Below are 26,590 nucleotides of genomic sequence, written 5' to 3' on the forward strand. Positions count from 1 at the left end.
ACATTGATCCACTTACAGTTCGCTTCTGCACATCAGTGCTGTACTTTGGAGCATACTGCCATGTCTCACTGAAAGACTGCTGCAGGGATGCTCTGTGCACAAAGACAGACACCCAGCTCATGAATTGAACCAGACTCCATCTCAGAGCAGCTTGCTCACTCTGTTAGATCCTGTTCACTTTGTGCATTGCTTAGTTGGCTGGATGGTTAGTTTGCAATGCAGAGTGATAGCAATAGCATGGTTCAATTCCTGTATTGGCTGAGGTTATCAACCTCTCCCCTTGTCTGAGGTATGGTGACCCTCAGCTTAAACTGCCACTAGCCATCGCTTTCTCTCTCTAGTAAATGAACTGCCCAATGGTCCTTTTGAACTATAGTGTCTTTCCCTCTTACTTTTCACTTGGGTACTCACTGTATCCATGTCGTGCCTTACCTTTTATCATTTTGACCCCTCATCAGACCTTAGAGGCTCGCGGTAGTTCCAGTCAGCACGGGCACAAAGCTAAGGGAGTCTGTATTTTGTCAACTGGTACTGTACTACAGCAATCTCGCACCCACAACATTTGCCAGCAATGTTCATTGACAAATACTCCATTTACTACAAGCAAGCTATCAAAATGCAAAGTTTAAGGGGAGTAGTCCTCAGTTAAGGCCAGGGAGATGATCTTCAATCAGGGGTTTCCAATCAGTCAAGGGCAGCCTCCGATATTAGCCAAGGGCCTTGGGCACCCACTCGAGTGGTCAAGGTAGGTCTTCTGTGGGTCATGGTAATTGGAATTGTCCAGCCCAGTCACTTTAGGCGGTGAGCCATGATCAATCCAAGGATTCTGTCCACTAAAGTCCATGACGGATGATGGAGTTATCAGGGGCCACTGCTGCAGAGGGAGCCTGGGAAACTCAGTTGTGGGGATTGCAAATGGTACTCGATGCACAATTAATTGTTAATCTGATATTTGAGATTAATAGATTTTCTTGACAAAGACAGCGCACAGTTAGGAAAGAAAATGATGTGTAGGCCTTTATGATAAAGCAAGGGTAATGTGAGAAAAATTGTTATACCATAGTGAGTAGATAGGGTCTGCAATGCACTGGCTGGAAATGTGGTGGTGACAGGTTCAGTTGAGGCATTCAAGAGGGCAGAGGCTAGTTATTTGGATAGAAATGTGTAACGGCAAGGGGAACAAGCAGGAGGTTGGCACAGGGTAATGATGCTCATTTGAGCTGGTGCAAGCACAATGGGCCAAATAGCCTTCTTCTGCATTATAACAATGCTGAGATTCTGTCAGAGTCTTGTTGCAATTGTACACAGCCTTGGTAGACTGTACCTGGAGTATTGGGTGCAATTTTGGTTCCCATTACCTAATGAGGGATATACTTGCCCCAGAAGGAGCGTGGTGAAGGACTATCAGACTGAATCCTGGGATGAAAGGATAGCCCCATAATGAGAGATTGAGGAGACTGGGACTGTATTCTGTAGAGTCTCAAAGAATAAGAGGTGATCTCATTGAAACCTGCAATGTTTTTACAGGGATAACAAAGTGTAGAGCTGGATGAACACAGCAGGCCAAGCAGCTTCTGCTTGGCCTGCTGTGTTCATCCAGCTCTACACTTTGTTATCTCGGATTCTCCAGCATCTGCAGTTCCCATTATCTCTGATACAAGTTTTTACAGTGCTTCACAGCATAGATGAAGGTAGAATGTGTCCGTCAACTAGGACGGAAAGCCTAGAACCAAGGAGAAGGGGGCTGGCAGATTAATCTCAGAATAAAGGGCAAGTTATTTTGGGCTGAGATGAGGAGCAATTTCTTCGCACAGAAAGTGGTGATTTTTACAATTCTCTACCCCAGAGGATTATGGGAGCGCAGGCATTGAGCGTACGCATGGCAGAGATCAATTGGTTTCTAAGTGTTGAAGATATCAAGGGATATGGGGAGTAGTGAGGGAAATAGCTTTGAGGTAAAAGAAAATTAGCCATGATACAGTTGAAGAGTGGAGCAGGCTGGAGGGGCTGAATGGCCTATTTCTGTTCTTATTTCCTGTTTCCTATGTATGTGGCGTTAGGTCAAGTGGCCCGGTACTAGTTGAATTACAGAACCAGCTCAAAGCACTGAACGGTTTTCTGCTGTCCATACATGATTCAAGTTCCTCACTCCCAATAAGAGTACCTGCAGAATGATGGCAAGTTTGGGGGTTCATTGGTTGTCAGGGAATGTTTAAATACCAGCTCCAATTCAATATGTGTGAAGATAATGTAAAAATAAAACACCAGGACTCCAGAGAATCAAGGCCATAGAGAGATTCATAAAATGAAAAAGTGCAGATGGAAGCCATTCAGCCCATTGTTCCTATGCTGGCTGTCTGGAAGAGTTGCCTAATTAGTCCCCTCTGCTCATTCTCAGTAGCCCTGTGATTTGACCACTTTGTAGAATTTCATTGGGCTGCAGGTGAAGAGTTAACCTCATGCCTTCAGAATGAGTGGATGAGAATCCTGAGTGCTGCCCAAGAGCTGCTACTCACCGTGTCAATATTGTTCTCTGCACCAGCTTTCTGCTCTCTATCCCAGCTTTGACATTTTGCTCAGAGGCAGCAGGAGGTTTGAAACTTTTTGGATGTCATGATGATGGTGAATTCAAGCTCCAACACACCCTGCAGACAAGGATTGACCTACATGGTACCATCCTTGTGTCCTGTGAGCAAAGCCACTAGAGATTTCCAGAACCTGCAGTGCAAGACATGAGATATTCTCCAGTGTATCCCAATATTAACATCAGCGACATTGTACCCCAATATTAACATCTCTAACCGTGCACTTCAACATTAACAGTGCTGACACTGTACCCAGTATTAACATCACTGACATATTCTACCCCAATATTAACATCGCTTTCACTGTACCCCAACATTAACACTGCTGACACTGTGCCCCAATCCTGACATTGTTGACACTGTACCCTAATATTGACACCACCTAAACTGTACCCCTTTAGCTTGTAAAATCTGTCTTCAATTATCAGTTGAGTCCGTTGTTCCCAAAGTCTAAACTTGTATTCACGTTGTTTTCCTAATTTAGAAAGGAATAAACTTGCATTGGAGAAGAGTCAGATCAGACTCATAATATGAACAGTTTCTCTTTCCCTCAACAGATGCTGCCAGACTTGCTGAGTTTCTCCAGCATTCTTTGTGTTTGTTTCAGATTTCCAAAATCAGCAATATTTTTCCTTTAGTTGCACTAATATTGAACCTTTCTCATTCTCAGGATGTCTCCAAGCACTACACTGGCCATCGATCCGTGAGATCCCATTAACAATTGATGGAATGAATAACTAGGCCATTGGTTGTTTAGGCTATTGAGGGGTAGGTATTTGTCAGAACACTGGGGAGAACTGCCCTGATCTTCTGGACACAGTGCTGTGGTTTTTTTAAGCCAGTTTGAGGGAGCAAACCAGAAATTGGGGTTGAGACTGAGACAACAGCCATAATCTTATTGAATTGGGAGAAGGCTCATAGGGCTGAATAGCTTAACCTTGCTCATTAGACCTATTTTCCAGACAAGTGTCTCACATCAGCTCAGCAATAGAGTTTCCAACAGTGCAGCACTCCCTCAGAAAAGCACTCAAGTATCATCTTACATGCTGTAGAGTTGAAACACTGAAAATAACTGTAGGCTATTCTGCCCTTCGAGACTTCACTATTCAATATGATCATGACTGATCATCTAACTGAATGCCATATCTGTGCTTTCGCCCCATACACTTTGATGCCTTTAAAATCTAAACATTTATCAATCTCTTACTTGAATATATTCAGTGATTTGGCCTCCACTGCTTTCTGTGATAGAGAATTCCACAGGTTCACTACCCTTTGAATGAAGAAAGTTTTCTCCATCTCAGTCTAAATGTATCCACATCCTGAGACTGTATACCCTGGTTCTAGATTCCTCAACCAGGGAAACATCCCCCCTGCATCTAGTCTGTCCAGTCTTGTTAGATTTTTGTTTCCTTGTTAGATTCTATCAGATCTCTTCTCAGCCTTTAAACACAAATGAATCCAGGCCTAATCTCCCTACTTACACCAGACCAGCCATCCTGGGTATCAGTCTAATGAACGTCCACTGCATTCCTCTACGGCAAGTATAAGCTATTTTAGGAAGGGAGACCAAAATGGCATGAAATACTCCAGGTATCGTCTCACCAAGGCCATGTGTAATACCACAATGACCATTGGCTGCAGCAGCTTGGCAACCCAATGACAAAAGCACCAGCATGCTTGTAGAGCTTTCTAAAATCACGAGGGATATAAGCTGAATAGTCAAGGTCTTTTCCCCAAGGTGGGGGAGTCCAAAACTAGAGGCGCATATGTTTAAGATGAGAGTAAAAAGATTTAAAAGGGATCTAAGGGACAACTTTTTCACACAGAGGGTGATGCATCTATGGAATGAACTGCCAGAAGAAATGGTGGAGGCTGGGTCAACTACAACATTTAAGAGACATCTGGATGAGTATATAAATAGAAAGAGTTTAGAGGAATCTGGACCAAAAGCTGGCAAACGGGACTTGATTAATTTAGGATATCTGGTCAGCATGGACGAGTTGGACCGAAGAGTCAGTTTCCATGCTATACGCCTCTATGACTCTATGCTAAGACATTGGGCAGCTTCATGTTGGGGTGGAGCACTTGTGACAGAAATTGGCCCTCAAGAATTGGTCTGTTTAGCTAACAGTGAAGCTGCAGCATGTGTAGGTACCCCATCTGAAATGGCTATTCCTGAGTCTCCCTCACATCTCACAGACGGTAGGGTGCTGAAGACAATAATCCATCCACCCAACAAATTAATACTCTGGCATACCAGAGGATGCTTACTGGGAGTTTAATCTGCAGTTGATGACTGAGAAATACCATTGATTACTAAGTTGTACAATAATGCTCCTGCATACTCATTTAGTTTTGATTTATTTTCCATGAAGGAGACTGCTTTTAACATTCTATTGGCGTTAATAGAAGGTTTAAGGTTTAAATATATTGCAGATTTACTCATCATTTTCTTTTTCACCAGTTTAACCATTTGTCTCATCTTGAAGCAGAAAGTCATTTATCCCATTAGCTGTCAGATATTTTGGGTTTAGCAACAAACACTAAGCAAATATTATTCAAAGACTGTTGTTGCTGAAGCAAGCTGCTTCTGAATTGGTGCAATGGATTTTCTTGGTTTTACTTATGAAAACATTGGAGAAATCAACATAATGTAGTTGACATTGTGCGATTGTGTCTCAGGGGAGGCGAAGGCCTAGTGGTATTATTGCTGGACTGTTAATTCAGAGACCCAGATAACATTCTGGAAACCCAGTTTTGAATCCTTTCCCGGCAGGTGGTAGAATTTGAATTCAATAAAAACCTAGAATTATTGATGACAGATTGTCAGAAAAGCCCATGTCCTTTAGGGAAGGAAACTGCCATCCTTTCCTGGTCTGACCTACATGTGAGTCCCAACCCACAGCAACGTGGTTGACTCTTAACTGCCTGCCTGGCAATAATTGCTACCTGGCCAGTGATGCCTCATTCTGCAAATGAAAGAAGGAACAAAAGGTTCTGAAATGTTGTTTGAATTGCACCACTCTAAGAAAGAACTTGCATGTTTATAGCGGTAGTAGAAGCTGCAGATGCTGGAGAATCTGAGAAACAAGTTTCTGAAGAAGGATCTAGGTCCGAAACATCAGCTTTCCTGCTCCTCTGATGCTGCTTGGCCTGCTGTGTTCATCCAGCCGGACACCTTGTTATCTTGCATTTTTATAGCGTCTGCCACAAACATACAGGATGTTCTTTACAGCCAAATCTCAATGAAATCCTTAAAGTAGGCAAAGAATGGCAGATTCTGGAAATCTGAAACAAAAACAGAAATTGCTGGAGAAACTCAGCAGGTCTGGCAGCATCTCTGGAGAGAGAGAGAGAAACAGAGTTAACTTTTTAGATTTAGTATCTCTTCTTCAGAAGTCCAGTTAATTTTACTTTCTCTCTCCACACTTGCTGCAAGGCCTGCTGAGTTTCTCCAGCATCTCTGAGTTTCTTTCAAATTTCCATCACCCCCAGTATTTTGCTTCAATGTGTCGATCTCTTTCAAGTTTAAAGACAATGAAAGGAAAAAGCAGAATGTATGGTTTTAAAGTTGGGACTGAATTATATTTCATCTCCGTTCTTCCTTAACAGAGCTGTGAATATCCCCCTACAACACAGGGCCTGCAATTGTTCAAGAAGGCAGGTCACTACTGCCTTCTCGGGTGTAAATAGGATTGGACAATCAAGCAACGATATTCATATTCTTTGAGAGAACTTTATTTTAAAAGTTCTGCTACTCTCTGACTTGATTTCACAGGGCTTCCCAAACTGGGGATTGGGACCCCAAAGTGGAGTAATGAGATAAAAGTTTGGGATCGTGAACTCAGAGGGTGCATTAGACAGCGTGCAGCTCCCACTACCAACCACAGTCCTCCATACCCCACTCACATTCCAGAAACATGCACCAAAAATGAGACTGACGCTGCCTGTGCAGTACTGATGGAGTGCCACCCCACCAGGGATACCACTTTTAGCTTGAGTCGTTAAACTGAGGACAGAAAATGCTTGAGAAACCCAGCAGTCCTGGCAGCATCTGCGGAGACAGCAAAACAGAGTTGGTGTTTCAAGTCTGATATGACTTCATCAGAACCAAAATAGAGGCATACCAGACTAAAAATGCTAACTCGGTTTCTCTTTCTCAACAGATGTTGCCAGACCCACTCAGTTTCTCCAGCACTTTCTGCATTTGACTCCGAAGCTCTAAAGTCGACATAATCCTGCAGGACCACTCTCTCATGAGAGAGAGAAAGAGAGAGAGAGAGTGAGAGAGACAGAGATGCGACTGGTGGTGACTGTAACCTGGGGATTACCACGCCTCAGACAAGAGGAGAGGTTGAGAAGGAGAGTCCTTCATGGTAACCTCAGTCATTGTGGGAATTGAGCCCACAATATTGGCATCACTCTGCATCACAAACCAACATATTGACCGTGAAACAAAACACTGGACATAGTTCTGGTCTCCAGTCATTGCAAAGGGTTTGAAGGACTTGGAAAAAGTTCAGAGAAGACCCATAAGGTTAAGACTTGATCTGAAACATATCTAATATGTATCAGCAAAAGACTGCATAGATCCATTTCCTCCTCTGTATAAGTAAAAGGGCTGAGGATTGACCAAATCTTTGAAATCATGAGAAGATTTAGGGAGGGTAGTCATAGGGAAGATTGTTAGATGTACAGATCAGCCCAATTTACATTAGTCAGGAATTAATCTGACTGGAAATTTTGTAACCAGGGAGGGTGAAGATCTTTTCCTTTGAGCAGAGAAGGATGATTGAGATCGATAAAGCACCAAGGGGCACAGGCAGGATAAATGTGGAGAATCCTTTCGCCTTAGTAAAGAAGTTAATGAGTGGGAGCACAGTTTAAAGGGAAGAAGCAACAGTTTTAGAGGAGATTTGAGAATGCTTATACACCCAGAAGGCATGAGAATCTGGAACTCACTGCCTGAAAGAGTGGCAGAGGCAGGAAACCTTAAGACACATATTAAAGCTATTTAAATGGCATAGAAGTTCTTGTGGTACAGTGGCAGTGTCTATCCCTCTGAGCTAGGACACCAAGGTTCAAGAGCCACCTGCTGCAGACGTGTATAAACACATCTCCAAACAGGTTGATTCGAAAATATCTGGAAAGGCTGAGTGCTGAGAAATGGGATTAAAATTGTTGCACGCGTTGAAGAACAGTGCAGACACAATGAGTCAAAGAGCCTGTCTCCAAGCTGTTAAAATCTGTTTGCTGGTTATGCCAATACGATCAGGTTAAGAGTGGTCTGCGAACATTCTAGACTGTCAACACCAGCATAGACATTTTGGGCCAGATGGGATGATTCTATGCTAACAAAGTGTGAAGCTGGATGAAGACAGCAGGCCAAGCAGAATCTCAGGAGCACAAAAGCTGACGTTTCGGGCCTAGACCCTTCATCAGAGAGGGGGATCCCGAAACGTCAGCTTTTGTGCTCCTGAGATGCTGCTCGGCCTGCTGTCTTCATCCAGCTTCACACTTTGTTATCTTGGATTCTCCAGCATCGGCAGTTCCCGTTATCAATGATTCTATGCAGCCTTGTTATGATGAAAATAGCGAGGGGACATCATTCTCTGATTTTTTGACAATGTTCCCTCGCTGTTTTCTTCGTGACATGGCTGCATAGAATCATCCCATCTGGTCCAAAGTGTCTATGCTGGTGTTGGCAGTCAAGAATTTGTTTTAAAATGTACTCACGGGATGTCACTAGCAGGGCCCAGCATTTATTGCCCATCCCTAGTTGCCCTCCTTGAGAAGTTGGGAGTGAGCTGCCTTCTTGAACCACTGCATTCCATGTGCCGTAGGCTGACCCACAATGCCCTTAGGGAGGGAATTTCAGAATTTTGACCCAGTGACACGGAAGGAAAAACAATATATTTCCAAATCAGAATGGTGAGTGGCTTGGAGGGGAATTTGCAGATAGTGGTATTCACATATACCAGCTGCCCGTGTTCTTCTAGGTTGAAGTGTTCGTGGGTTATGAAGATGCTGTCTCAGGATCTTTTGTGAAGTTCTGCAGTGCATCTTGGAAATAGTACACACCGCTGCTACCGAGTGTTGGTAGTGGAGGGAATGAATGCTTGTGGATGTGGTGCCTGTCAACTGGACTGCTTTGTCCTGGAAGGCTAAGGAGGGAGAAATCTTTCTCACAGAAACTCGCGAACCTTTCAAGTGCTCTATCCCACACAGCAGCGAAGGGGGGTGTCTTGAATATTATTATGGCTGAGGTGATTACATTCTTAACTAACAAGGGGATCAATAGGTAATAGGTGCGTGTGGGTTTGGAATGGGAACAGTTAGGTCGTTGCAATCTTTTGGAATGTCACAGCATGCTTGTATGTTCATGTGTAATTTGGACATTGCTTTATTTCCCATCTTGATTTTGCCTTTAATGTTCTTTTAATCAATGACTTCACACCCCCTTCCCTTTGTCCCTTTTACATTAGACCAGGAATAAACTGCATACTTTACCTCTTGTTCTCCGCTGGCTGTGGGTTTCTGTCACTGTAAAGATTGGCAATGAGGATTAAAGCAAAAAATCAATTTCCATCACTGTGTTTAATACCTCAAGACGACAGCCCCTGTCTGCTATTCCCATTTGGTACCCCTGTAGTAATTGTATGTGTCTATGGATCAAGAACATAATCCCCCTGTATTCCAATACTGGGGGATTTCAATTAAGAGCATTTGGGAGAGAACTACAGTCCATTTCCCTAATGAAGATGGGCAAAGGTAAATTAATTGTCATAGTAAATTCGCTTTAATCCCTGTGAATTATAATTAAGAAAAGGGCTGTTATTTTCAGTCTTGCCACAAAGTAATTAAGCGCCACGTGGGAGACACCAGTTCTCCACTCAGTCCTGTGTGTACTCAAACTGTCGAGTGCTCATCAGGACAGACTGAACTATGTGTAATCACATTAGAGGGATGTCTAACCATTTTGGGAAGGCAAATGACACTTTCAAGGAATCGCATTTCCATAACGCTTTTCACCACCACTATTTACCTCAATGAAGCGCTTGCGAGGCGCAGTTGCTGTGGTAAAGTAGCCAATTGGCACATAGCAAGATCCCAAACAGAACAAATGTAACAATGACAAGACAATTTGCTTCTTAACTCATAAGGTTGATTGAGGGACAAATAACTGGAGTACTGCATACAATATTGGTCACCTTATTTAAGGGAGGATGAGTGGGAGATAGTTAAGAGAAGGTCTACCAGTCTAGCACCTAGAAAGGACTGGTTGGCTTATGGGGAAAGGTTGGACAGTCTGGGTTTTTATCTGCTGGAGTTTAGAAGAGTTAGAGCTGACTTGATGAAAACAAATAACATTCTGAAGGATCTTGACCAGGAGAATGTGGAGAGGACATTTCCTTGCGTGAGAGAATCTAGAACTGGGGGTGACTGTTTAAGTCAGAAGTCTGCTATTTCAAACAGAGATCAGACACGTTTTTTTTCGCAAAGCGTTGTGAATCTTTGGAAATTCTCTTCATTGAAAAGATGGTGGGAGCAGGGTCCTTGAATATTTTAAAGGTAGAGAGATTCCTGTTAAGCAAGAGGCTGTGAAAGGTTATCAGAGATTGATGGGAATGCGGATTTGAGTTTATAACCTTAATTAACGGTACAATATTGAGGTGCTGAATGGCCTACTGCTGCTTGCTATATGTCAAACACTGCCCACTTTCCTTTGAAGTAGCACTATGAAGTCTTTTACATCCACCTGAGCCTCAGCCTTACAACTCATCTGAAAGATAACATCTCTGACAGCACGGTGCCACCTCAGTACTGCACAGGAGCAGTCAGATTTGATTTTCTGGAGTGCATTCAAGTGTTCTCAGGATGGGCTCAAACCCAGTATCTTGTGACACAAAACAGTATGCTACCAACTGGGCCATGGCTAGCACAAGAGAGTAGAAACAAAGACTCCCTCCCTTCCCTGGAGGTGTATGCTCTTTTTTGGGATGGATGCTGAGAACGTGATAGCATTCCATCATCTCACTGAGGTGCCCCATCCCCTTTGAACCCTTTACATTGCACTAAGAATAGTCAGTGTAGAATAAATCTTGTTCTCTGCTGACTGTGGGCCTCTATTGCTGTGGCATTAATTCGTGTTTTGTCTTGCCATCAACAATTTTAGGTATTAATCTCTACACTCCCCAGACCCAATTTTGTTTAAGTCCTCTTTTTGCTATTTTATTTTGTGAGCTTTACTTCTGGCCATTAGTTGGAGCAGCACAGACACAGTATCAGTGATCGTTTAAAACTCAACCGTTGTAGGAATTTAGCAGGGGTTACAACTAACTAAGAGGTCATTACTGAACAATTTATCAAGCACTAAATCCGTGAATTAGAGTTGATGGGAAACTGATATTATTGAAACTTTGTATGCAATAATCAGTCAACATCAGAGGGAGCAGGTGCAGCATAAACATTTGTCTAGATAGAGAAGCAAACTTTTAGCTGCTGTAATTCCAATCTCTTCCTCTTTGGTTATTTACAGACGAAACCATTAGACATTTATTCTTTTGAGCTCAAAGGTATTTTGAATAGATTTACCCTCTAACCTAATGTAGAACTGTGTAGGATGTACAATTAGAATCTAGAATTAAATGCAGATTAACTCATGAAGCTATAATTGACTGTTTTATATGCCAATCTGGTTCAGTCATGCAAGATGGTGGAAGCATCAGGTTAGGTAGTCTTCGGGCTCCTGGCCTGTCCACCCCCTTTTGGCTGACCAGCCACATCCTTTCTTTAAATTATTATTTCTTAACTTCACCTTTTCTTTGTATGAAAGTCAGCTTTTCCTCTTTCTGCGGCTGAGACAGGCCCCGGGCCTCAGCAGTTTTTGGCAGGCCCTTGTCCTTGGCAGTTTCAATGGCCCCCAGTCCTTGGCAGTTTCAATGTGCTCCCTGGTCCTCAATGGTTTCAAGAGACTCCCGTTCCTTGGCAGCTTTGAGAGGCCTCCAGTTCTTAACAGTTTCAACAGGCCCTGGTCCTCGGTGGTTTTGACAGACTCCTGGTTCACAACAATTTTGACAAGCTGCCAGTTCCTGCCAGTCTTTAGATGCCCTGGTCCTTGGCAGTTGGACAGGGCACGGTCCTCAGAAGCTGGAGAAGGCCTTGGCCTCGACAGTTGAGGCAACCCCCTTGCCCCCAGCCCACCCAGGTCCTCAGCAGTTGGGGAGACCCCAGTCTTTGGTAGTGGCCAATTCATGAAACTAAGAGGACATGGAATGAACAAAACGTTATATTTGTCTTAACTTTGTCTCTTACATTAAGATATAATTTGTGTAATTAAATGTTTTTTTTGTGGTGACTTCTACACATTTTACTGTATTTTCAGAAATACAAGTAACAATAAATTTCTATCTATCTACCTACTGCCCTACTGGGAAGGACATCTGCCGTCCTTATCCGATCTGGCCTATATGTGACTCCCAATCCACAACAATGTCATTGACTCGTATCTGCCCTCTGAATTGGCCCAGCAAGCTACTCGGTTCAAAGAGGCAATTAGGCAAAGACAACAAGTGTTGACCTTAACTAGTAACACCCACATGGCCTAAAGAATAAAGAATGAAAAGTAACCTTTTGCACAAATGGAAGACTGTGCATTTTTAATGTGGATGTGCTTTCCTAACTTGTGTCTTGTAAGTGGTGAGCAGGCTTGGGGAAGTCAGGAGAGGAGTTACTTACTGTAGGATTCCCAGCCTTAAACTTGCTCTTGTAGTCACAGAATTTATATGGCTAATCCAGTTCAGTGGTAAAATAGAATTCCCACAGTGTGGAAACAGGTGCTGTACTCGGAAATGCTTTGGCACTTGTCACCGTAAGAGTTATTGGAAATGGCCAAAGTCACTTCTCAATGTATTTGCATTGTTCCAAAAATTGGAACTAAAATTCAATTTAAAATTCAACTTTAAAGTGGAATAACTGCGGTAGTCTACTTTGCAACACATAAAGAAATATGGTGACTCAGTGGTTAGCATTGCTGTTGCACTATGCCAGGGACCCAGGTTCGATTCCGCCCTCGGGCGACTGTCTGTATGAAGTTTATGTATTCTCCTTGTGTCTGTGTAGGGGTGCTAGGTTTCTTCCCATAATCCAAAGATGTGCAGGTTAGATGGATTGACTGTGCAGGGTTGTTGGGTACAGGATTGAGTCTGGATGGGCTGCTCTTCAGAGGGCCATTGTGAACTTCATGGGCTGAATGGCCTGCTTCCACATTGTAGGGATTCTAAAAAAAACTTCTAGAAATGGTTCAAGTATTTCTTGTATTTTAATAGTTCCACTAAAGAAAATCTAACATGAAGGATTTACAACAGAAGAATGCCATGCTATCAAAGTGTTGGTCAAGGCCCACTTTGGCACCTTATTAATTATTTAAAGGGAGCCAGTGCTTGGACAGGGCACCCACCCGTGATCCCTGGAAATTGGCCCCTCAGCTTTGCAATGGGAGAAAGACCTGTGCAGTTTGGGCACAGGCCAATCAAGCCTTAAATCTACAGGCCTCACATTCACTGGATCCTGGAACACTGGGCTGATCAATTTAAATCTCCTTGTACTAGTTTCAGCTTTCACCATAGTCACACGTGGCCCAAAGTATTATTATTAACCTCACAGTATCTGTAATTAGCAATCTGCGATTGTTAATTACACAATATCAGTTCTTATTAACCTCTCTGAATCTATGATTGTTATTCCCACGATATTGGTAATTTGAGAGTGTGTAGAGAGTTGATAGTTTATAGTCCCCAGAGTATTTGAGTGTGGTAGTATACACTGCCCTGGGGTATATGAGTGGTTAAGGGTTAAGGGTGAGGATGGACAGGAGAAGTATCTCTGTGCCTGGCTGCCTTGCACCTGCTGCTGTTGCAGGGCTGAAATTCCTGGCCTCTAATTCCCTGCTAATTGCCCACCGACAGTGAGGCTACTCCCGTGTTCTGCCATCCGCCTCATGTCTCTCTCTCTCTCTCTCTCTCTCTCTCTCCCTCTAATCCCAGCTTTCTCGATGTGGTTGGCTGCCAGCAGGAGCTCTGGTGGGATAAATCTTCAGGACATCTGTTGTTCCCGGACAATCCATAACTCTGTGTGTGTGTGTGTGTGTGTGTGTGTGTGTGTGTGTGTGTGTGTGTGTGTGTGTGTGTCTGTCTGTCTCTCTGCAACCCTGTCCCTGTAATTGTGTGTGTGTCTCTCTGCCCCTCTCTCTGGAGCCTGTCCCTCTGTGTGTGTGAGTGCGTCTGCCCCCACTCTCTCTGGGAGCCTATCCCTCTGTGTGTGTGTCTCACTCTGACTGGATTATAAGGAGGTTAGAATCCATGTCAATAAGAATATCCCCTCCCCTCGTTCATTCTTCCACAACCTCTTCCTCTGCTCCCTGTCCAGTGCGCAACTAAAACAGGATCAATCTCTGCATATTTATACCTCAAGGTAAGATGCATTAGCTTCAGATAAACTATAATTAACTTTTAAAATTCCAGCTACAGGTTATTTATCAGTGATCCCAATGTAAGGGGTTTAGTGTCCCTGATCAAATGATTTGTAATGACTTAAAGTCCCTAGATTTTAACACCGCTTTGTGCTGCTTTAGTCTCCTCATGGTTTTAGTTTGGTTTTTTTTATATTAAGAGGGAGAGAGAGGAATTGTGGCGATTAAGACAGGGATTTTCATATTTTGAACCCAGTAGTTTTGCCGGAAAGTGTTACATGCACTTCTCAGTAAACTTTATACTTTATACCAAAACACTTTTAGCAAATCTTTTCCCCGCAGCTCCTTCTAGACTGAAGTGTTGACACAGAATATAGTCATAGAGTCATAGAGCATTGAATCAGGCCCATGTGCCCATCATGTATATGATGACCAACCACACTAATCCTATTTCCCTGCACTAGCTCCATATTTTATTCCCTGGCATTTTCAGGTGCTTTTTCGATGTTGCAAGGATAACGTCCTTATCTCTGGACCAGGAGACCCAGGCTCATGTCCCACCTGTTCCAGAAGTATGTCATAACATCCCTGAATACGGTAATTGATAAGCAATCGTCTGCTTTTTCTTTAAAAAAGTCTTTTCTCTCACTTCGAAGGACACGTTTGAGAATTTAGATTGATCAAGAAACGCAGAAGTTAGAACACTGTTTTCATACGCCTCACTGTGTTGTCCCTTATTTTAGCGACACTCCAGAAAGCAGAATTGATCGACCCCAGTCACTGTCCCATTGGTTGTAAGGACAGGAGGAGACTGAAGTCTCCATGTGCCAGCCTGTGCCCGTATCCCTGGTGGTTTAACTAAATAGCTTTCTGTCTTCATTCTTCCTATCTTCTATTCTTTGCTGCAGTTTTTTTTACATTATTCGTAAGCAGAAATGCTCAAGGTGTATGGAAGGAAACTAGTTTTATTTGCCAATGGGCTGCGATTTTCCCTCCTGGGTTTTGCCCCCCTGCCGTTCCCCAGGCGAATGCGCGATTCCGGACACCACCCCACAACCCCCAAGCCCAGATTGTGTCCGGCCTGATGTGGGGGTCACCGCCGGCTCCCGGAGCTCCGGGTCGGCTCCCCCGGCTGCAGCAGCGAGGTGAGTGTTCCAGGCTACTCGGAGCCCATTGACAGGGAGATGTCAGTGTGACCCGCATTCTGCGAAATGGTGGAATTATTGGTATTCAGTCAAGTTCATCGTCGTCCAGGCCTTTAATCAGGTAACCTTATTTTAACGGCTGCTATGAATTTGGATCGTTCGTTTCAGTTGCATCGATTCCGCAAAATCCGCACACATCGCCTCGAATATTTTATAATGAAATAATTATCTATCTATCTAACAATCAATCTATTGGTATTTATCTCTATCTATCTTGCTGCCTATCTATTTGTATGCCTCTTCAGGTATCTATTCGCCTGCCTGTATTTTTCTTTATCTATATATTTATCTATCTATCTATATTTATCTTTCTTTTCTCTTTCTATCTATCTTCCTGTCTATTTTGTAATTCTGTTTGTATATCTATTCGTCTGTTTGTATTCTCTTAATCCGTTTCTATTCGTCTGTGTTTCTCTGTATCTATCTATTTGTACTTTTTCAATATCTATTTATATTTTTCTCTCCATCCCCCAATGTATGGGTATCTATCTATCTAACCATGTATTTATGTGTGTCAGCATCTATCTATCCATGTATCTATCTATCTGTCTGTGTAGTGAGATGGTACAGGCTGGGCTGTCACAGTGACATTGCGAGGAGAGAGCTCCAGTTGAAGATGCTGTGAACGTTCCGTCCTCAAATATTTGGGCGGGGGTTGTTGGGGGCGGGGGAGGGAGGTATGCCGAGTGGGTGACCCACGAATCTGTTCGGCCAATTCCCGGGGAGATTGCCCCTGTTCTGCTGTCCTGTGAGCCGACACCAAACACTGGCTGCCAGCGAGAGTCGCTCCCGCTGCGCCTCTCTCTCCCTCATCAATCTCTGAAAGGAGGAGGTGAGAGAGGGTCCAATCGAAGATCGTGTAGAGAAAAGTTCACACTGAGATTTAACATCGAATATAACGGAATATGAATGGAACGGAAAGTGTGTGAGAAAACCGTTCCCCCAACATTTTAACTAAATATATTTTCCTGACCAAAGCCTGGTGCTCATTTTAAAGGTAATGGTTCCTGGGTCTCTGATACTACTTTGGCAGCGGGACCTGTAAACGAATTATTTTTGTCAGGCGAGATACGAATCCGTTCCTAATGGGATAGCTAAGTCACTTAATAATGAAATTAAACTGAAAAGAAAGCGCTAACATAGCTTCTATTGGACTGTGTGTGTTGTGGGCAATCCAACAAAAAGAAAGGTCAGTTTTTATTTGTAAGTTTAAATAAAACAATTTAGAATCTTTTTAAACCGGGGATTTGCAAACGGGAAGTAAATGCAGCGGAAACAAAATTTGCTTGAGAAACTCACTAGGTCTGGTAGCAGGGAGAAACTGAGTTAATGTTTCAGGTCCTGTATGACTTTTCTAGACTGGACGTGCTTTCTCGAGAAGCATTCGAGCAAAACTGCTGTGAACTGGATTGGGTTTTGATGTTAAATTTGGTTAACCCACTGGCTAGATTATCTCTCTCTCTCTGTCTCAAAACGCCTTCCCTAACACCACTCTCCTTCCCACGTCCTCAGCGTGTGCTCGCCATGAACAGGTGTTTGGAGATAAAAGCGGGCGACAGCTAAAGAACACACTTCGATATCCATTTGAGTTACCACGGCCAGCGCTTCAAAATCCAACTTTCTGTCCTTAAAAATAGCCTCCGCTACCCCAATTTCTCTCAGTCTGGCTCAGACTCATTGTGGGGCTTCTAAAACACTCTACACCCTCAGCCCACACCTAACCCCTCTTGCACCAATCCTCCTGAAAGTCAACCGGTTAGAGAGGTACTGTCAAGAGAAATGGGGAAGTGGAGTAGGGGGTGTTGAAGACAGGGAGACTGCCCCCGGGAAGGCTTTGGTGCTAAATCGAACTCGGGGATTGGGGAAGGGCTTCCCATACCCTGGGCGTGCCTTAAGGGGATGTTATCGGCATCTGCAGTGCTGCTGTAGTTACAACTGATGGAGAATCCCATCCCCCTTCCCCTTCCACATACATACACACGCACATGTACACTAACACTCTCTCCGTCCCTGTCTCTGAGACAGGGGATCCAGGGTCAAGTCGAACTCCCGGCATTTACTGAGGGGGTGTGTTGGTAATGGGACTCAGCAGTTCAAGAATCAACCCACAAACCCATGCACCAACACATAATCGTCAAAAGTGCGTGTGTTTTTCCTTTATTCATTCATGGGATGTGGGTGTTACTGGCCAGACCAGCATTTATTGCCCAGAGGGCAGTTGAGTCAACTCCACTGCTGTGTGTCTGGAGTCACATGTAGGCCAGGCCCAGGACAGGATGACAGATTTCCCTCATTCTCAGGGAGTTTCCCGTTTCCCACTGGAAAGCTCCGATCGAATCGTCTCCCACACAGTCCTGCCTGTTTGTACACTGTTTCCGTTTGCCTCAGCCCCCTCTCAATGGGCACTTTCTGCCTACCTCCTATGTGCAGATCCGGCCTGATGCTGAAAACAGCTCAAATCTAACGGTTAAAAAAAGCCGAAAGAACTGCAGATGCTGTAAATCAGGAACAAAAACAGAAGTTGCTGGAAAAGCTCAGCAGGTCTGGCAGCATCTGTGAAGGAAAAAAGTTAACCTTTCGGGTCCGGTGACCCTTCCTCAGAACTGAATGTTCCGGTAATCATAAAAACCTAAAAAAATCTGCGAAAGATGTAAATCAGGAACAAAAACAGAAGTTCCGAGGAAGGGTCACTGGACCCGAAACGTTAACTCTGTTTTCTCCTCTACATAGGCTGCCAGACCTGCTGAGCTTTTCCAGCAACTTCTGTTTTTCTCCCGGTAATCATCCCTTCCCCACGGAAAATAGTTTTTCCAATCTATGAATTCTTTCGGACTCTAGTTATACTCAAATACGTTCCGGTTCCCCAGTCCCTCGATACTGTGTGTCTGTGTGTGTGTGTGTGTGTGTGTGTGTGTCTGTGTGTGTGTGTGTCTGTGTGTCTGTGTGTGTGTGTGTGTGTCTGTGTGTGTGTGTCTGTGTGTGTGTGTCTGTGTGTGTCTGTGTGTGTATGTGTGTGTCTGTGTGTGAGTGTGTGTGTGAGTGTGTGTGTGTGTCTCTGTGTGTGTGTGTGTGTGTGTGTGTGTGTGTATAATGTACAGTCGAAGAATTGATGAGTACACGAGTCAGGTGAAAGCGCAGGAGCCGTTAGTAATTGGGTTTAAAACAAAGATTCTGAAGATCTGAAATAAAATAAAAATTGTTGCAGAAACTTAGCAGGTCTGCTGGAGAGACTGAGAGAGAGTGTGTGTTCACATTACAGTTTGTAAGCACAGAAAGTGCTGGAGAAATTCTATAAGATCGACAGTTGCACAGACAGAGTTAATATTGGAAACCGTAAACTCAGAAAATGCTGGAAAAGACTCTGCAGATTTGGCAGCTGTGGCGAGAGTAAACGGAGTTAACATTTCAAGTCCAGCAACTCTTCAGAACTGCAGACTGAAGATAATGACATCTCTAAAGAAGAGACACACTGGAATCGAAACAGTAAACTCTTTTCTCTCTCCAGCGGACCTGCTGAGATTCTGCAGCAATTTTCTGTTTGTGTTTCAGATCTCCAGAATTAATCCCAGTTACTGGCGGTTCCTGACACCTGTGGTGCTCGTTTCTTTGTACATGACCGCCGTCAGGAGCCTCCTGGAAAGTGGCCGTTGATGAAATCCTTTCAATGGGAGCAAATGCATAGTTCGGGGTGAGGGAGGCCAGCTGCCTTCCATCTGGGGCGGTTAGTCTCCGGGTTAGAGGGATCCACTGGATTAAATCTCTGTTGATCCTGGTGCCTGAGCAGGTAATGATTGCGTGTGATTTCTGCGTCACAGCACATAGCAGTCAGATCCGCACACTTCCCTCACTTCCCTTAAGCTTGCCTTTACCAAGGTTAAACCATATTTCAGCTGCGATTTAAGGGCTCTGAATTATCCCTTTACAATATCACGCTGTTAGCCCCCGGTAATTCTAAGCAAGCCAGTTACGAGAAAAGACACAAGTCTTGCCAAGGGATGGTGTTTGCAGTGTCTAAAATCTCCTGTGTTATGTCTTCTTTCTTGCAGGCCAGATTGATAGAGACCGAGGGAGCTACTCTCGAATTCGTCCACCCCTCCCGAACAAGGCACTTTAACTTTCAGCTCTCCAAACCGAGGTAAGTTTCAAATATCACCTCACTGTCGAGTTAGATCTCTTGAAAGGTTTACTGGACTCGATTTGAGAAAGGACTAAACTTGGGAAGGTGGCGAAGGGGGTTGAAAGCGATTCTAAGCGTTCTGAAGGTTTGATTTCAAGGCATTTTTTTTCACTGGAGAATCGCTCAGCTTGCGGGCGGTGTGCGTTGGTAGCTATGTTGCTATTTTTGCTCAAAGCAGAGTGTCGCTACACTCGTTCAGCTGAGTTTGTGGAGCGACCTGCAGTTCTTCTGAAAAACAATACAGCTGAGTTTCTTGAGCAATTTATGCTTTTGCTTGTGTGTGTGTGTGTTTGACAAAGAGGACTGTGCTCCAGTGAATGATCCGGAATCAGTGACAGAGCAGACATGGTACAAACCGAATAGGGAGGTGGAATTGGCCGAATTTCCCCTGAGTTTTTGCTTTTACAAACTTAATTGAATAACTTCGAAATTGCATAAAATTGGACACTCTGACTCTGTTACTGTCAGGACCCCCTGTGTCCTTGTTCCTTTCATTAAAAAATCACATCAACACTTTGTTTTTAAAAAGTGATGACTCCCAAAGCTGTTCCGAAAGCCATTCTTAATTCTTTATGTGTTCATAACTTCAATTCAATTTACTTTTGCAAAAAATAACTTAGACCCACTTCGGGATTTAAAATGAAGCTGGTCTATTTAAAGGGAACATTTTTGCACATTATACCGTCCTCTTTATCTCAACGCTTCAAAAGAGCTGCTCTTAGCAAAATAAAAGAATCCAGGCACAAGAAGAAAGTTTAGTCTTTGGGCTGGTTTTTAAATTGTTATCCCCTTCCGGAACGATGCAGCAACTTTACAAAAATTACAGATTAGCAGAATGGCTATGAGTTTGATATAAAACACCAACCAAGCGAGCTTACCGAAAGAAAAATCAGATTTGTGTCAAAGACTATTAACTGGGAAATTAAAGTGCTAGGAATTCTAACATGATAATCAATCGTAAACCACTTTGCATTAAAATCCTGACAAGTGTAATCTGTTATGTCTTATAACGATTATAACAACGCAAGTGCATTCGCTTCATTTATTTCGGGAATAAATGTAATTGGAATTCGTTTGCAAAAATATTTTCTCAAGTCAGATTAAACTAACATTAGATATTTAAATGAAACACAATTAAAATGATAAAAACCAAAAGAACTGCGGATGCTGTAAATCAGGAACAAAAACAAAATTGCTGGAAAAGCTCAGCAGGTCTGGCAGCATCTGTAAAGGAAGAAACAGAGTTAACGTTTCGGATCCGGTGATCCTTCCTCAGAACTGGTTCGGTTCCTCAGAACAATTAAAATGATGTTAAAAATGTCCTGTGTTGCACAAATTGTGTAGTGGCCCCCGCTGAAAGGTTATCGCAATGTCATTTAACTAAAAGTAATGGCCTGTTGTTCACGAAAAATGCCTAGGATCCAAATGTAATTATTCAATTAAATTTGGATTTTTTTTAATTTATAAAAACAAATGTATTCAAATACCTTTGGATTAATAATTAATTTAGTCAAAATTTGCATTGATAACAAATTGATTCAAATAAATTTGTGTTAATAAATATATTAGTATATATTAGAGTTGATATATATTAGATATATATTATATATTAGTAAATATATTAGAGTTGAATTAATAATTTATTCAAATACTTTTGGGTTGTAACAAATATTTTCAACTAAAGTTGGATTAATAACAAATAAATTTATAGATTAATTCAAATAAATTTGAATGAATAATAAATACATTCAAAAACATTTGGATTAATAATAGTTTTTTCAAACATAGATGGGTTAACAATATTCTTCAAATATATTTGGATCGTGCGTTGAAAAATACATGCCTAAAATGTACTTGTAAAAATAAAATGGCACCAATGCCATTGCATCTTATCTAAGCGAAGATAACAAGGTGTAGAGCTGGATGAACGCAACAGGCCAAGCAGCATCAAAGGAACAGGAAAGCTTGATGTTTCGGGTCGGGACCCTTCTTCAGAACCTAAGCGAAACTGTTTTACGACTTGAGGTGGGGAATGATATTTCACGGTTGTAGTTATCTTTAACACACTCTTCGTGACTCCAATACTAGTCCAGACAGTGTCAGGATGAATGGTCACCTGGTGGAGCTGGGCCCAGAGAAGTGTTTTTAATGTTGTAAACTCAGCTGCTTGGGGTGTTCTCGTAAGGAGTACAGAACGTTAACAATAACGTTGCTCGCCTCCTGTATTTGACCAGACACTTGCGACTGCAAAATCTTAATTTCCAAAATACATTTGGCCAGATTTGCTTCATATTATCTGACAGCCGCTCTGTCAGGGCTGACTGTGCGATGCTTTTTTTCTCTCTTTCACTACGGCCACACACCTACCCTCCGCGCAACTACACACACCCAAGGAGCTAATGTTAGAAATTGCCTTACGAAGGGCTGGAGGCCTTTATTTGATGGTATACATTCGGTCTGTTGGAAATGCTTCTCTACATGTTGCTGCAGCGCCTTTGTTAGTGAGCCCCTGGCTCCTGGGCGCTACTTTGTGAGGGCAGAGTAATTGGAGAGGCGGAGATGTTTAAATCTGCCTCTCTCCTATCCCCGCCCCCACCCCGACTGTGGCTTTGCAATCTCGAGGATCCATTGATTTGAATCTTGAGTGCTGACAATATCAGCGCTAAGTGGTCAAGTCGACAAGATACAATCCCCCGGGTGTTTATTTTGGTCTGTTTATTAATTACACATTCCACCGTCCCTTCTCCCAGAAAGTTAAAAGGCGCATTTTGTAATTCCTATTATTCCCAGTTTTGAGATGTGTTGATGTCTCTCTAGGGCGCTACCAGGTTCAGGATAGTCAGGCCAATTGGAGAGGAGAGTGAGTGAGAGAAACAGAAATGTGGGGGTGTCAGAGAGATTGGCAGACAGGGGAGAGACTGGGGAGTGGACATGGGGAGAGAGGCGGCGGGAAGAGCGAAAAAAGCAGGGAGGACTCAGAGTGTGTGGGAGGGTGAGGGGAGAGAAAGGTTGGTGAAACACAGAGAGAATGGGCAGAGAGTGGGAGGGGGAGAGAGTGGGAGACAGGGGAGAGAAAGAGATGAAACAGGGAAAAGGGGAGAGAGGAGGGAGACAGGGGAGCGGGGAAGAGAGAGATGTGGAGTGGGAGAGGAGGAATAGGAAAAGGGATAAACGGAGGGTGGAGATAGGGAGAGGGAGAGAGAGGTGGGTAGACGGGGAGAGAGAGATGAGATGGGATAGAGAGAGCGCCAGGGACAAATTAAATAATTTCTTCTTCACTCTAAGGGTAAGTTTTGACAAAAAAACAAGATAACGTTTCTGGATCGTGTTTTACGAAAAGCCCAATTTCCAAATGCTGATGGCTCTCTCCAGCCTGGTTCATTTATTCCGTTTGAATGTCAATCCACCGTGACACTCTTCTGTGGTTTACCGCGAAGTTTTGAATTACCGACGACCTGGAGGGGGCTAGAGGATAAATTCCAAACGTAACCCCCACCCCTCCAACACACACACACACACAAACCCGGATCAGACAGGAAATTAACAGTCTGTCACTTAGGGCAGCTGATTAGCCACTGTAATGTGCAAAATGCGTTCGATTTCGAGACGTCTCGCACATGGGGGAGGCGCAGTTTCCCTCTGGCTGATTGCGGAGGTATTTATCCGCAAATAGACACCTTTCTTTCTAAAGAGAGAGAGAGAGAGCCGGCGTGTTGCACACTTTCGAAGCCAAGACTGGGTCACCTTCCCAGAATTGAGGGTAACATTAAGAAACGGTGGGTGACTTTCTCTGGTGAGTACCGAGCTAGCTGCCCGGGTAGGAAAGGTGACGGTGGTAATTGACACTTTATCTGAAATCTGAAAACAGAGTCCAGGCTGTATTCTGTACCCTACACGGGAGAGGAATGAAAACAACAATGAATTTCAGCAAAACAAATTCGATCAGCTTGTGGCCTCATTATTAATTTGTTGAATAAACAAGGCGGTGTGGGGGGTTGGATTTATCCCCCGGCCTCTAGCTCTGGAGCTAACTTCAGTGTTGAAATGAAAACAAGAAAAAAAGCTAGAAATCCCAGCGTGAACTCCAGCATTGTTTTGCTTTCGGTGCAGATTTCAGCATCTGCACTAATTTGCTCCTTCAGTGTTGAAACGACAGGCCGGTCTCTCTCTCATACAAACGGACCTGAGTCTTAACTTCTAGTGTTGAGGGAGTAACCCCCACCCCCCACCCCGCCAGAGGTACCTGTTTTCTAGACGAGAGGTACAAAACAGGGCAAATGACTATCACGGATCCACTGACAGTGCTACCACGAAGAGCAGTGGGGCTGTGAGCCACAGTAATCTGTCAATTAACATCTGTCTCTTTCTCACACACGCGAAGATGTCCTGCTGATTGAGCCGGATTTTGTTGGATCTCATGGTTGTCCAACATTGCAACAAACTGACTGCCTTTCCCCGTTGCTTTCGAAAGTATTCCCTGTCGTTGTGTAATCACAAATTTTACTTTTCTTCACCAGCGTTTCCCTCCTGTTCTTCAAGCTGGGGAAACAAAATGCGCTAGCTGCAATGATATTAAAATTAATTAGTGTCCCAAACCCTCTCAGGGCGCGTTACGCTGGACTATGCACTCCCTCCTCTCCCAGAGTCTGATAGATCACTTGTCTGTTCAGTCCTGCATCGTTAAACCTCGAACTGGGACCAGACAAGAATCTGCTCACTTCCAGAAAGACCCCAAAACGCAGAAAGGAAACATTTTATGTTTGATGATATTAGTGAGATTCGGCGGGAATAACTGAAACTTAAAGGTATAAATATTTAAAGTCAGATTTCTAGCATCCACAGAATCTCGTGTTTGTGTTTTTGTCCTGTTTAAGTAATCGGTTTTCAACAGAGAGATTGATGCTGCAGGACTTGTTTACAAAACAGAAGAAAATAAAGAACTGCAGATGCTGGAAATCTGAAACAAAATAAGCCCAGATATTTCTGGAAAAACGCAGCAGTTCTGACTGTAGAGTGAGAAACAGAGTGAATGTTAGACCAGGCGTAGCATATTTGAATTGTATTGTTACAGTATATTTGTAAATAACTATACAAGCATTTTAGTCTATATTGGTTTATTGACATACTATCATGTATATTATCATTAGAATTTGGGTGCCAGATACAAACTGACAAATCTGAATTGTAAAATAATAGATTCCACGATGCTCCCAGTTCCAAGTGTTGATCCAGCCCGAGACTGCAAGTTGTGGGAGATTGGGTTGGGGCGAGGTTCCCAGCTGCGTGCATAGTGTTCACAAGTTCCCAATAACGAATCAACAAACGATAACAGGGAAGGAGCGATAAAAGAAAAGCTTTTGGAATTGTATTGACCAACGTGTTTATATCTACCTCAAACGCTGACTCATCAGTCTGGGATTGACTCACGGACGGGAGCGGGGAATAGTTTTGGTCTGGGATTCTTTGATTTAATTACTAAATGCAAACAAGGCCAATAGGGTTCCAAGCCTTTCCAAAAGAGGAAAAAAGACAGATTGCTTTCTCTTAATTTAGGGGCTACAGCCACGAAACACTTGTATCTCGGTGCTAAGCTGAAAGAAAATACAAAGTTGAATTAGAATTCCCTTCCTCAAAAGGCAAGAGATGCAGAATATTTAAGCATTTTTTTTAGGCTGAGAGACATTGTTTTTTGACGATCAAGGCCGTGAAACATTATTGGAGGCAAGCAGCAAAATGGAATTGAGATTAAAATCAGGTCAGCCATGATTTTATCGAATGGATTAGGTTGGAAGGGCTGAGTGGCGTGTTCTTAATAATAAAACAAGGAACCAAGGAGGCTGGAGATCTGAAACAAAGACAGAAATGCTGGAGAATCTCAACATTTCTGAGGAAGGGTGAAAATGTCAATTCTGTTTCTCTATCTACAGATGCTGCCAGACCTGCTGAGTTTCTCCAGCAATTTCTGTTTTTTAGCCTCCTTCTGATCCTTTGTTGATAACTTGATCCATCAGGGTCATTCTCACATCTCTTTGTGCCTCTTTGCAGCCGCTGCCCAGCTGGAGTGGGATAAATCGGAGGGATTCAGGTACCAAGAGAAACCCAACGGGTTTACCCTGGGTTAATTCACCAGCATGATGTCCTATATGAAGCAACCACACTACGCAGTTAATGGACTGACACTCACTGGCCCTGGTATGGATCTCTTACACTCTGCAGTTGGCTATCAAAGTAAGATCACCTTTCCTGCTTTCTTTTATCTGTCCAGATTTCAGGCAGAAAATAATTAAGTTTGTTAGATAGTAAATGTTTCTCAAATGCAAGAAGGAAGGGCATTTAAAACCAACATGATTAAACTGAATTGTAATTTATTCCCAAGAAGGTGTTGGGTGAAGTTTTTTATTCATTAACAGGACATGGGTATCACTGACAAGTGCCCAGAGGGCAGTTAAGAGTCAGCCACATTGTTTGTGGGTCTGGAGTCACATGGAGGCCAGACCAGGTAAGGATGACAGTTTCCTTCCTGAAAGGAATATTAGTAAACCAGATGGATTTTTCCAGCAATCAATTCATAGTTGTCATTAAACTCTTAATTCCAGATTTTTACAGAATTCAAATTCTACCATCTGCTGTGGCAAGATTTGAACCAGGGCCCCCAGAACATTACCTGGGTCTCTGGCTTAACAGTCCACAGCAATAATACCACCAGGCCACTACCTCCCCAGCATATTCAACAAGGACAGAAATTGCTTGAAAAACTCAGCAAGTCTGGCAACTTCAGTGGAGAGAGAAACAGAGTTAATGGCTGAAATCTAATGTGACTCTCTTACAGCACATCTTCATACTGGAAGACATCAACTCTGTTTCTATCTCCACAGATGCTGCCAGACCTGCTGACTTCAGATCTTTTTTGAGACTTGCCCCAGTGTCTAGCCTCATATTTATTCCTTAGTCAATATCACAAAAGAAAACAGTTTATTAGGTTCCAATTACATTGGAGTTTGTGGGAACTTGACTGGGTCACATTCATTTCCTACACTTCATATTCTCATTCTCCAGCATTCTCTGCAATTGTTTCAGATTTGCAAATTCGACAACATTTTGCTTTTATTGGGGTGAATGCTCACTCTGAATATATTTGTAACAGGGTGTG

The 26,590-nt window shown here is 43.2% G+C and overlaps 1 protein-coding gene across 7 annotated transcripts in view; it reads left to right on the forward strand.

Moving 5' to 3' along the window:
• The first annotated feature begins 13,706 nt into the window (after window positions 1-13,706).
• LOC125447748 (homeobox protein otx5-like) overlaps window positions 13,707-26,590 on the forward strand; it is a 44,734-nt gene continuing 31,850 nt past the window's right edge. Inside the window, exons 1-4 of one of the 7 annotated variants that reach the window (XM_048522426.2) lie at window positions 13,707-14,060; window positions 14,552-14,655; window positions 19,310-19,398; window positions 25,486-25,668. In XM_048522426.2, coding sequence (XP_048378383.1) covers window positions 25,572-25,668 — 97 coding nt within the window. In that variant the 5' untranslated portion in view covers window positions 13,707-14,060; window positions 14,552-14,655; window positions 19,310-19,398; window positions 25,486-25,571. Of the gene's footprint in view, window positions 14,061-14,551; window positions 14,656-14,694; window positions 15,325-18,812; window positions 19,048-19,093; window positions 19,209-19,309; window positions 19,399-23,102; window positions 23,234-25,485; window positions 25,669-26,590 lie in introns of those variants that run through there. The other 6 variants (XM_059640940.1, XM_048522425.2, XM_048522423.2 and 3 more) reach the window with 6 other exon arrangements.

The sequence above is a fragment of the Stegostoma tigrinum genome, chromosome 39 (genome assembly GCF_030684315.1).
Source record: "Stegostoma tigrinum isolate sSteTig4 chromosome 39, sSteTig4.hap1, whole genome shotgun sequence".
NCBI lineage: Eukaryota > Metazoa > Chordata > Chondrichthyes > Orectolobiformes > Stegostomatidae > Stegostoma > Stegostoma tigrinum.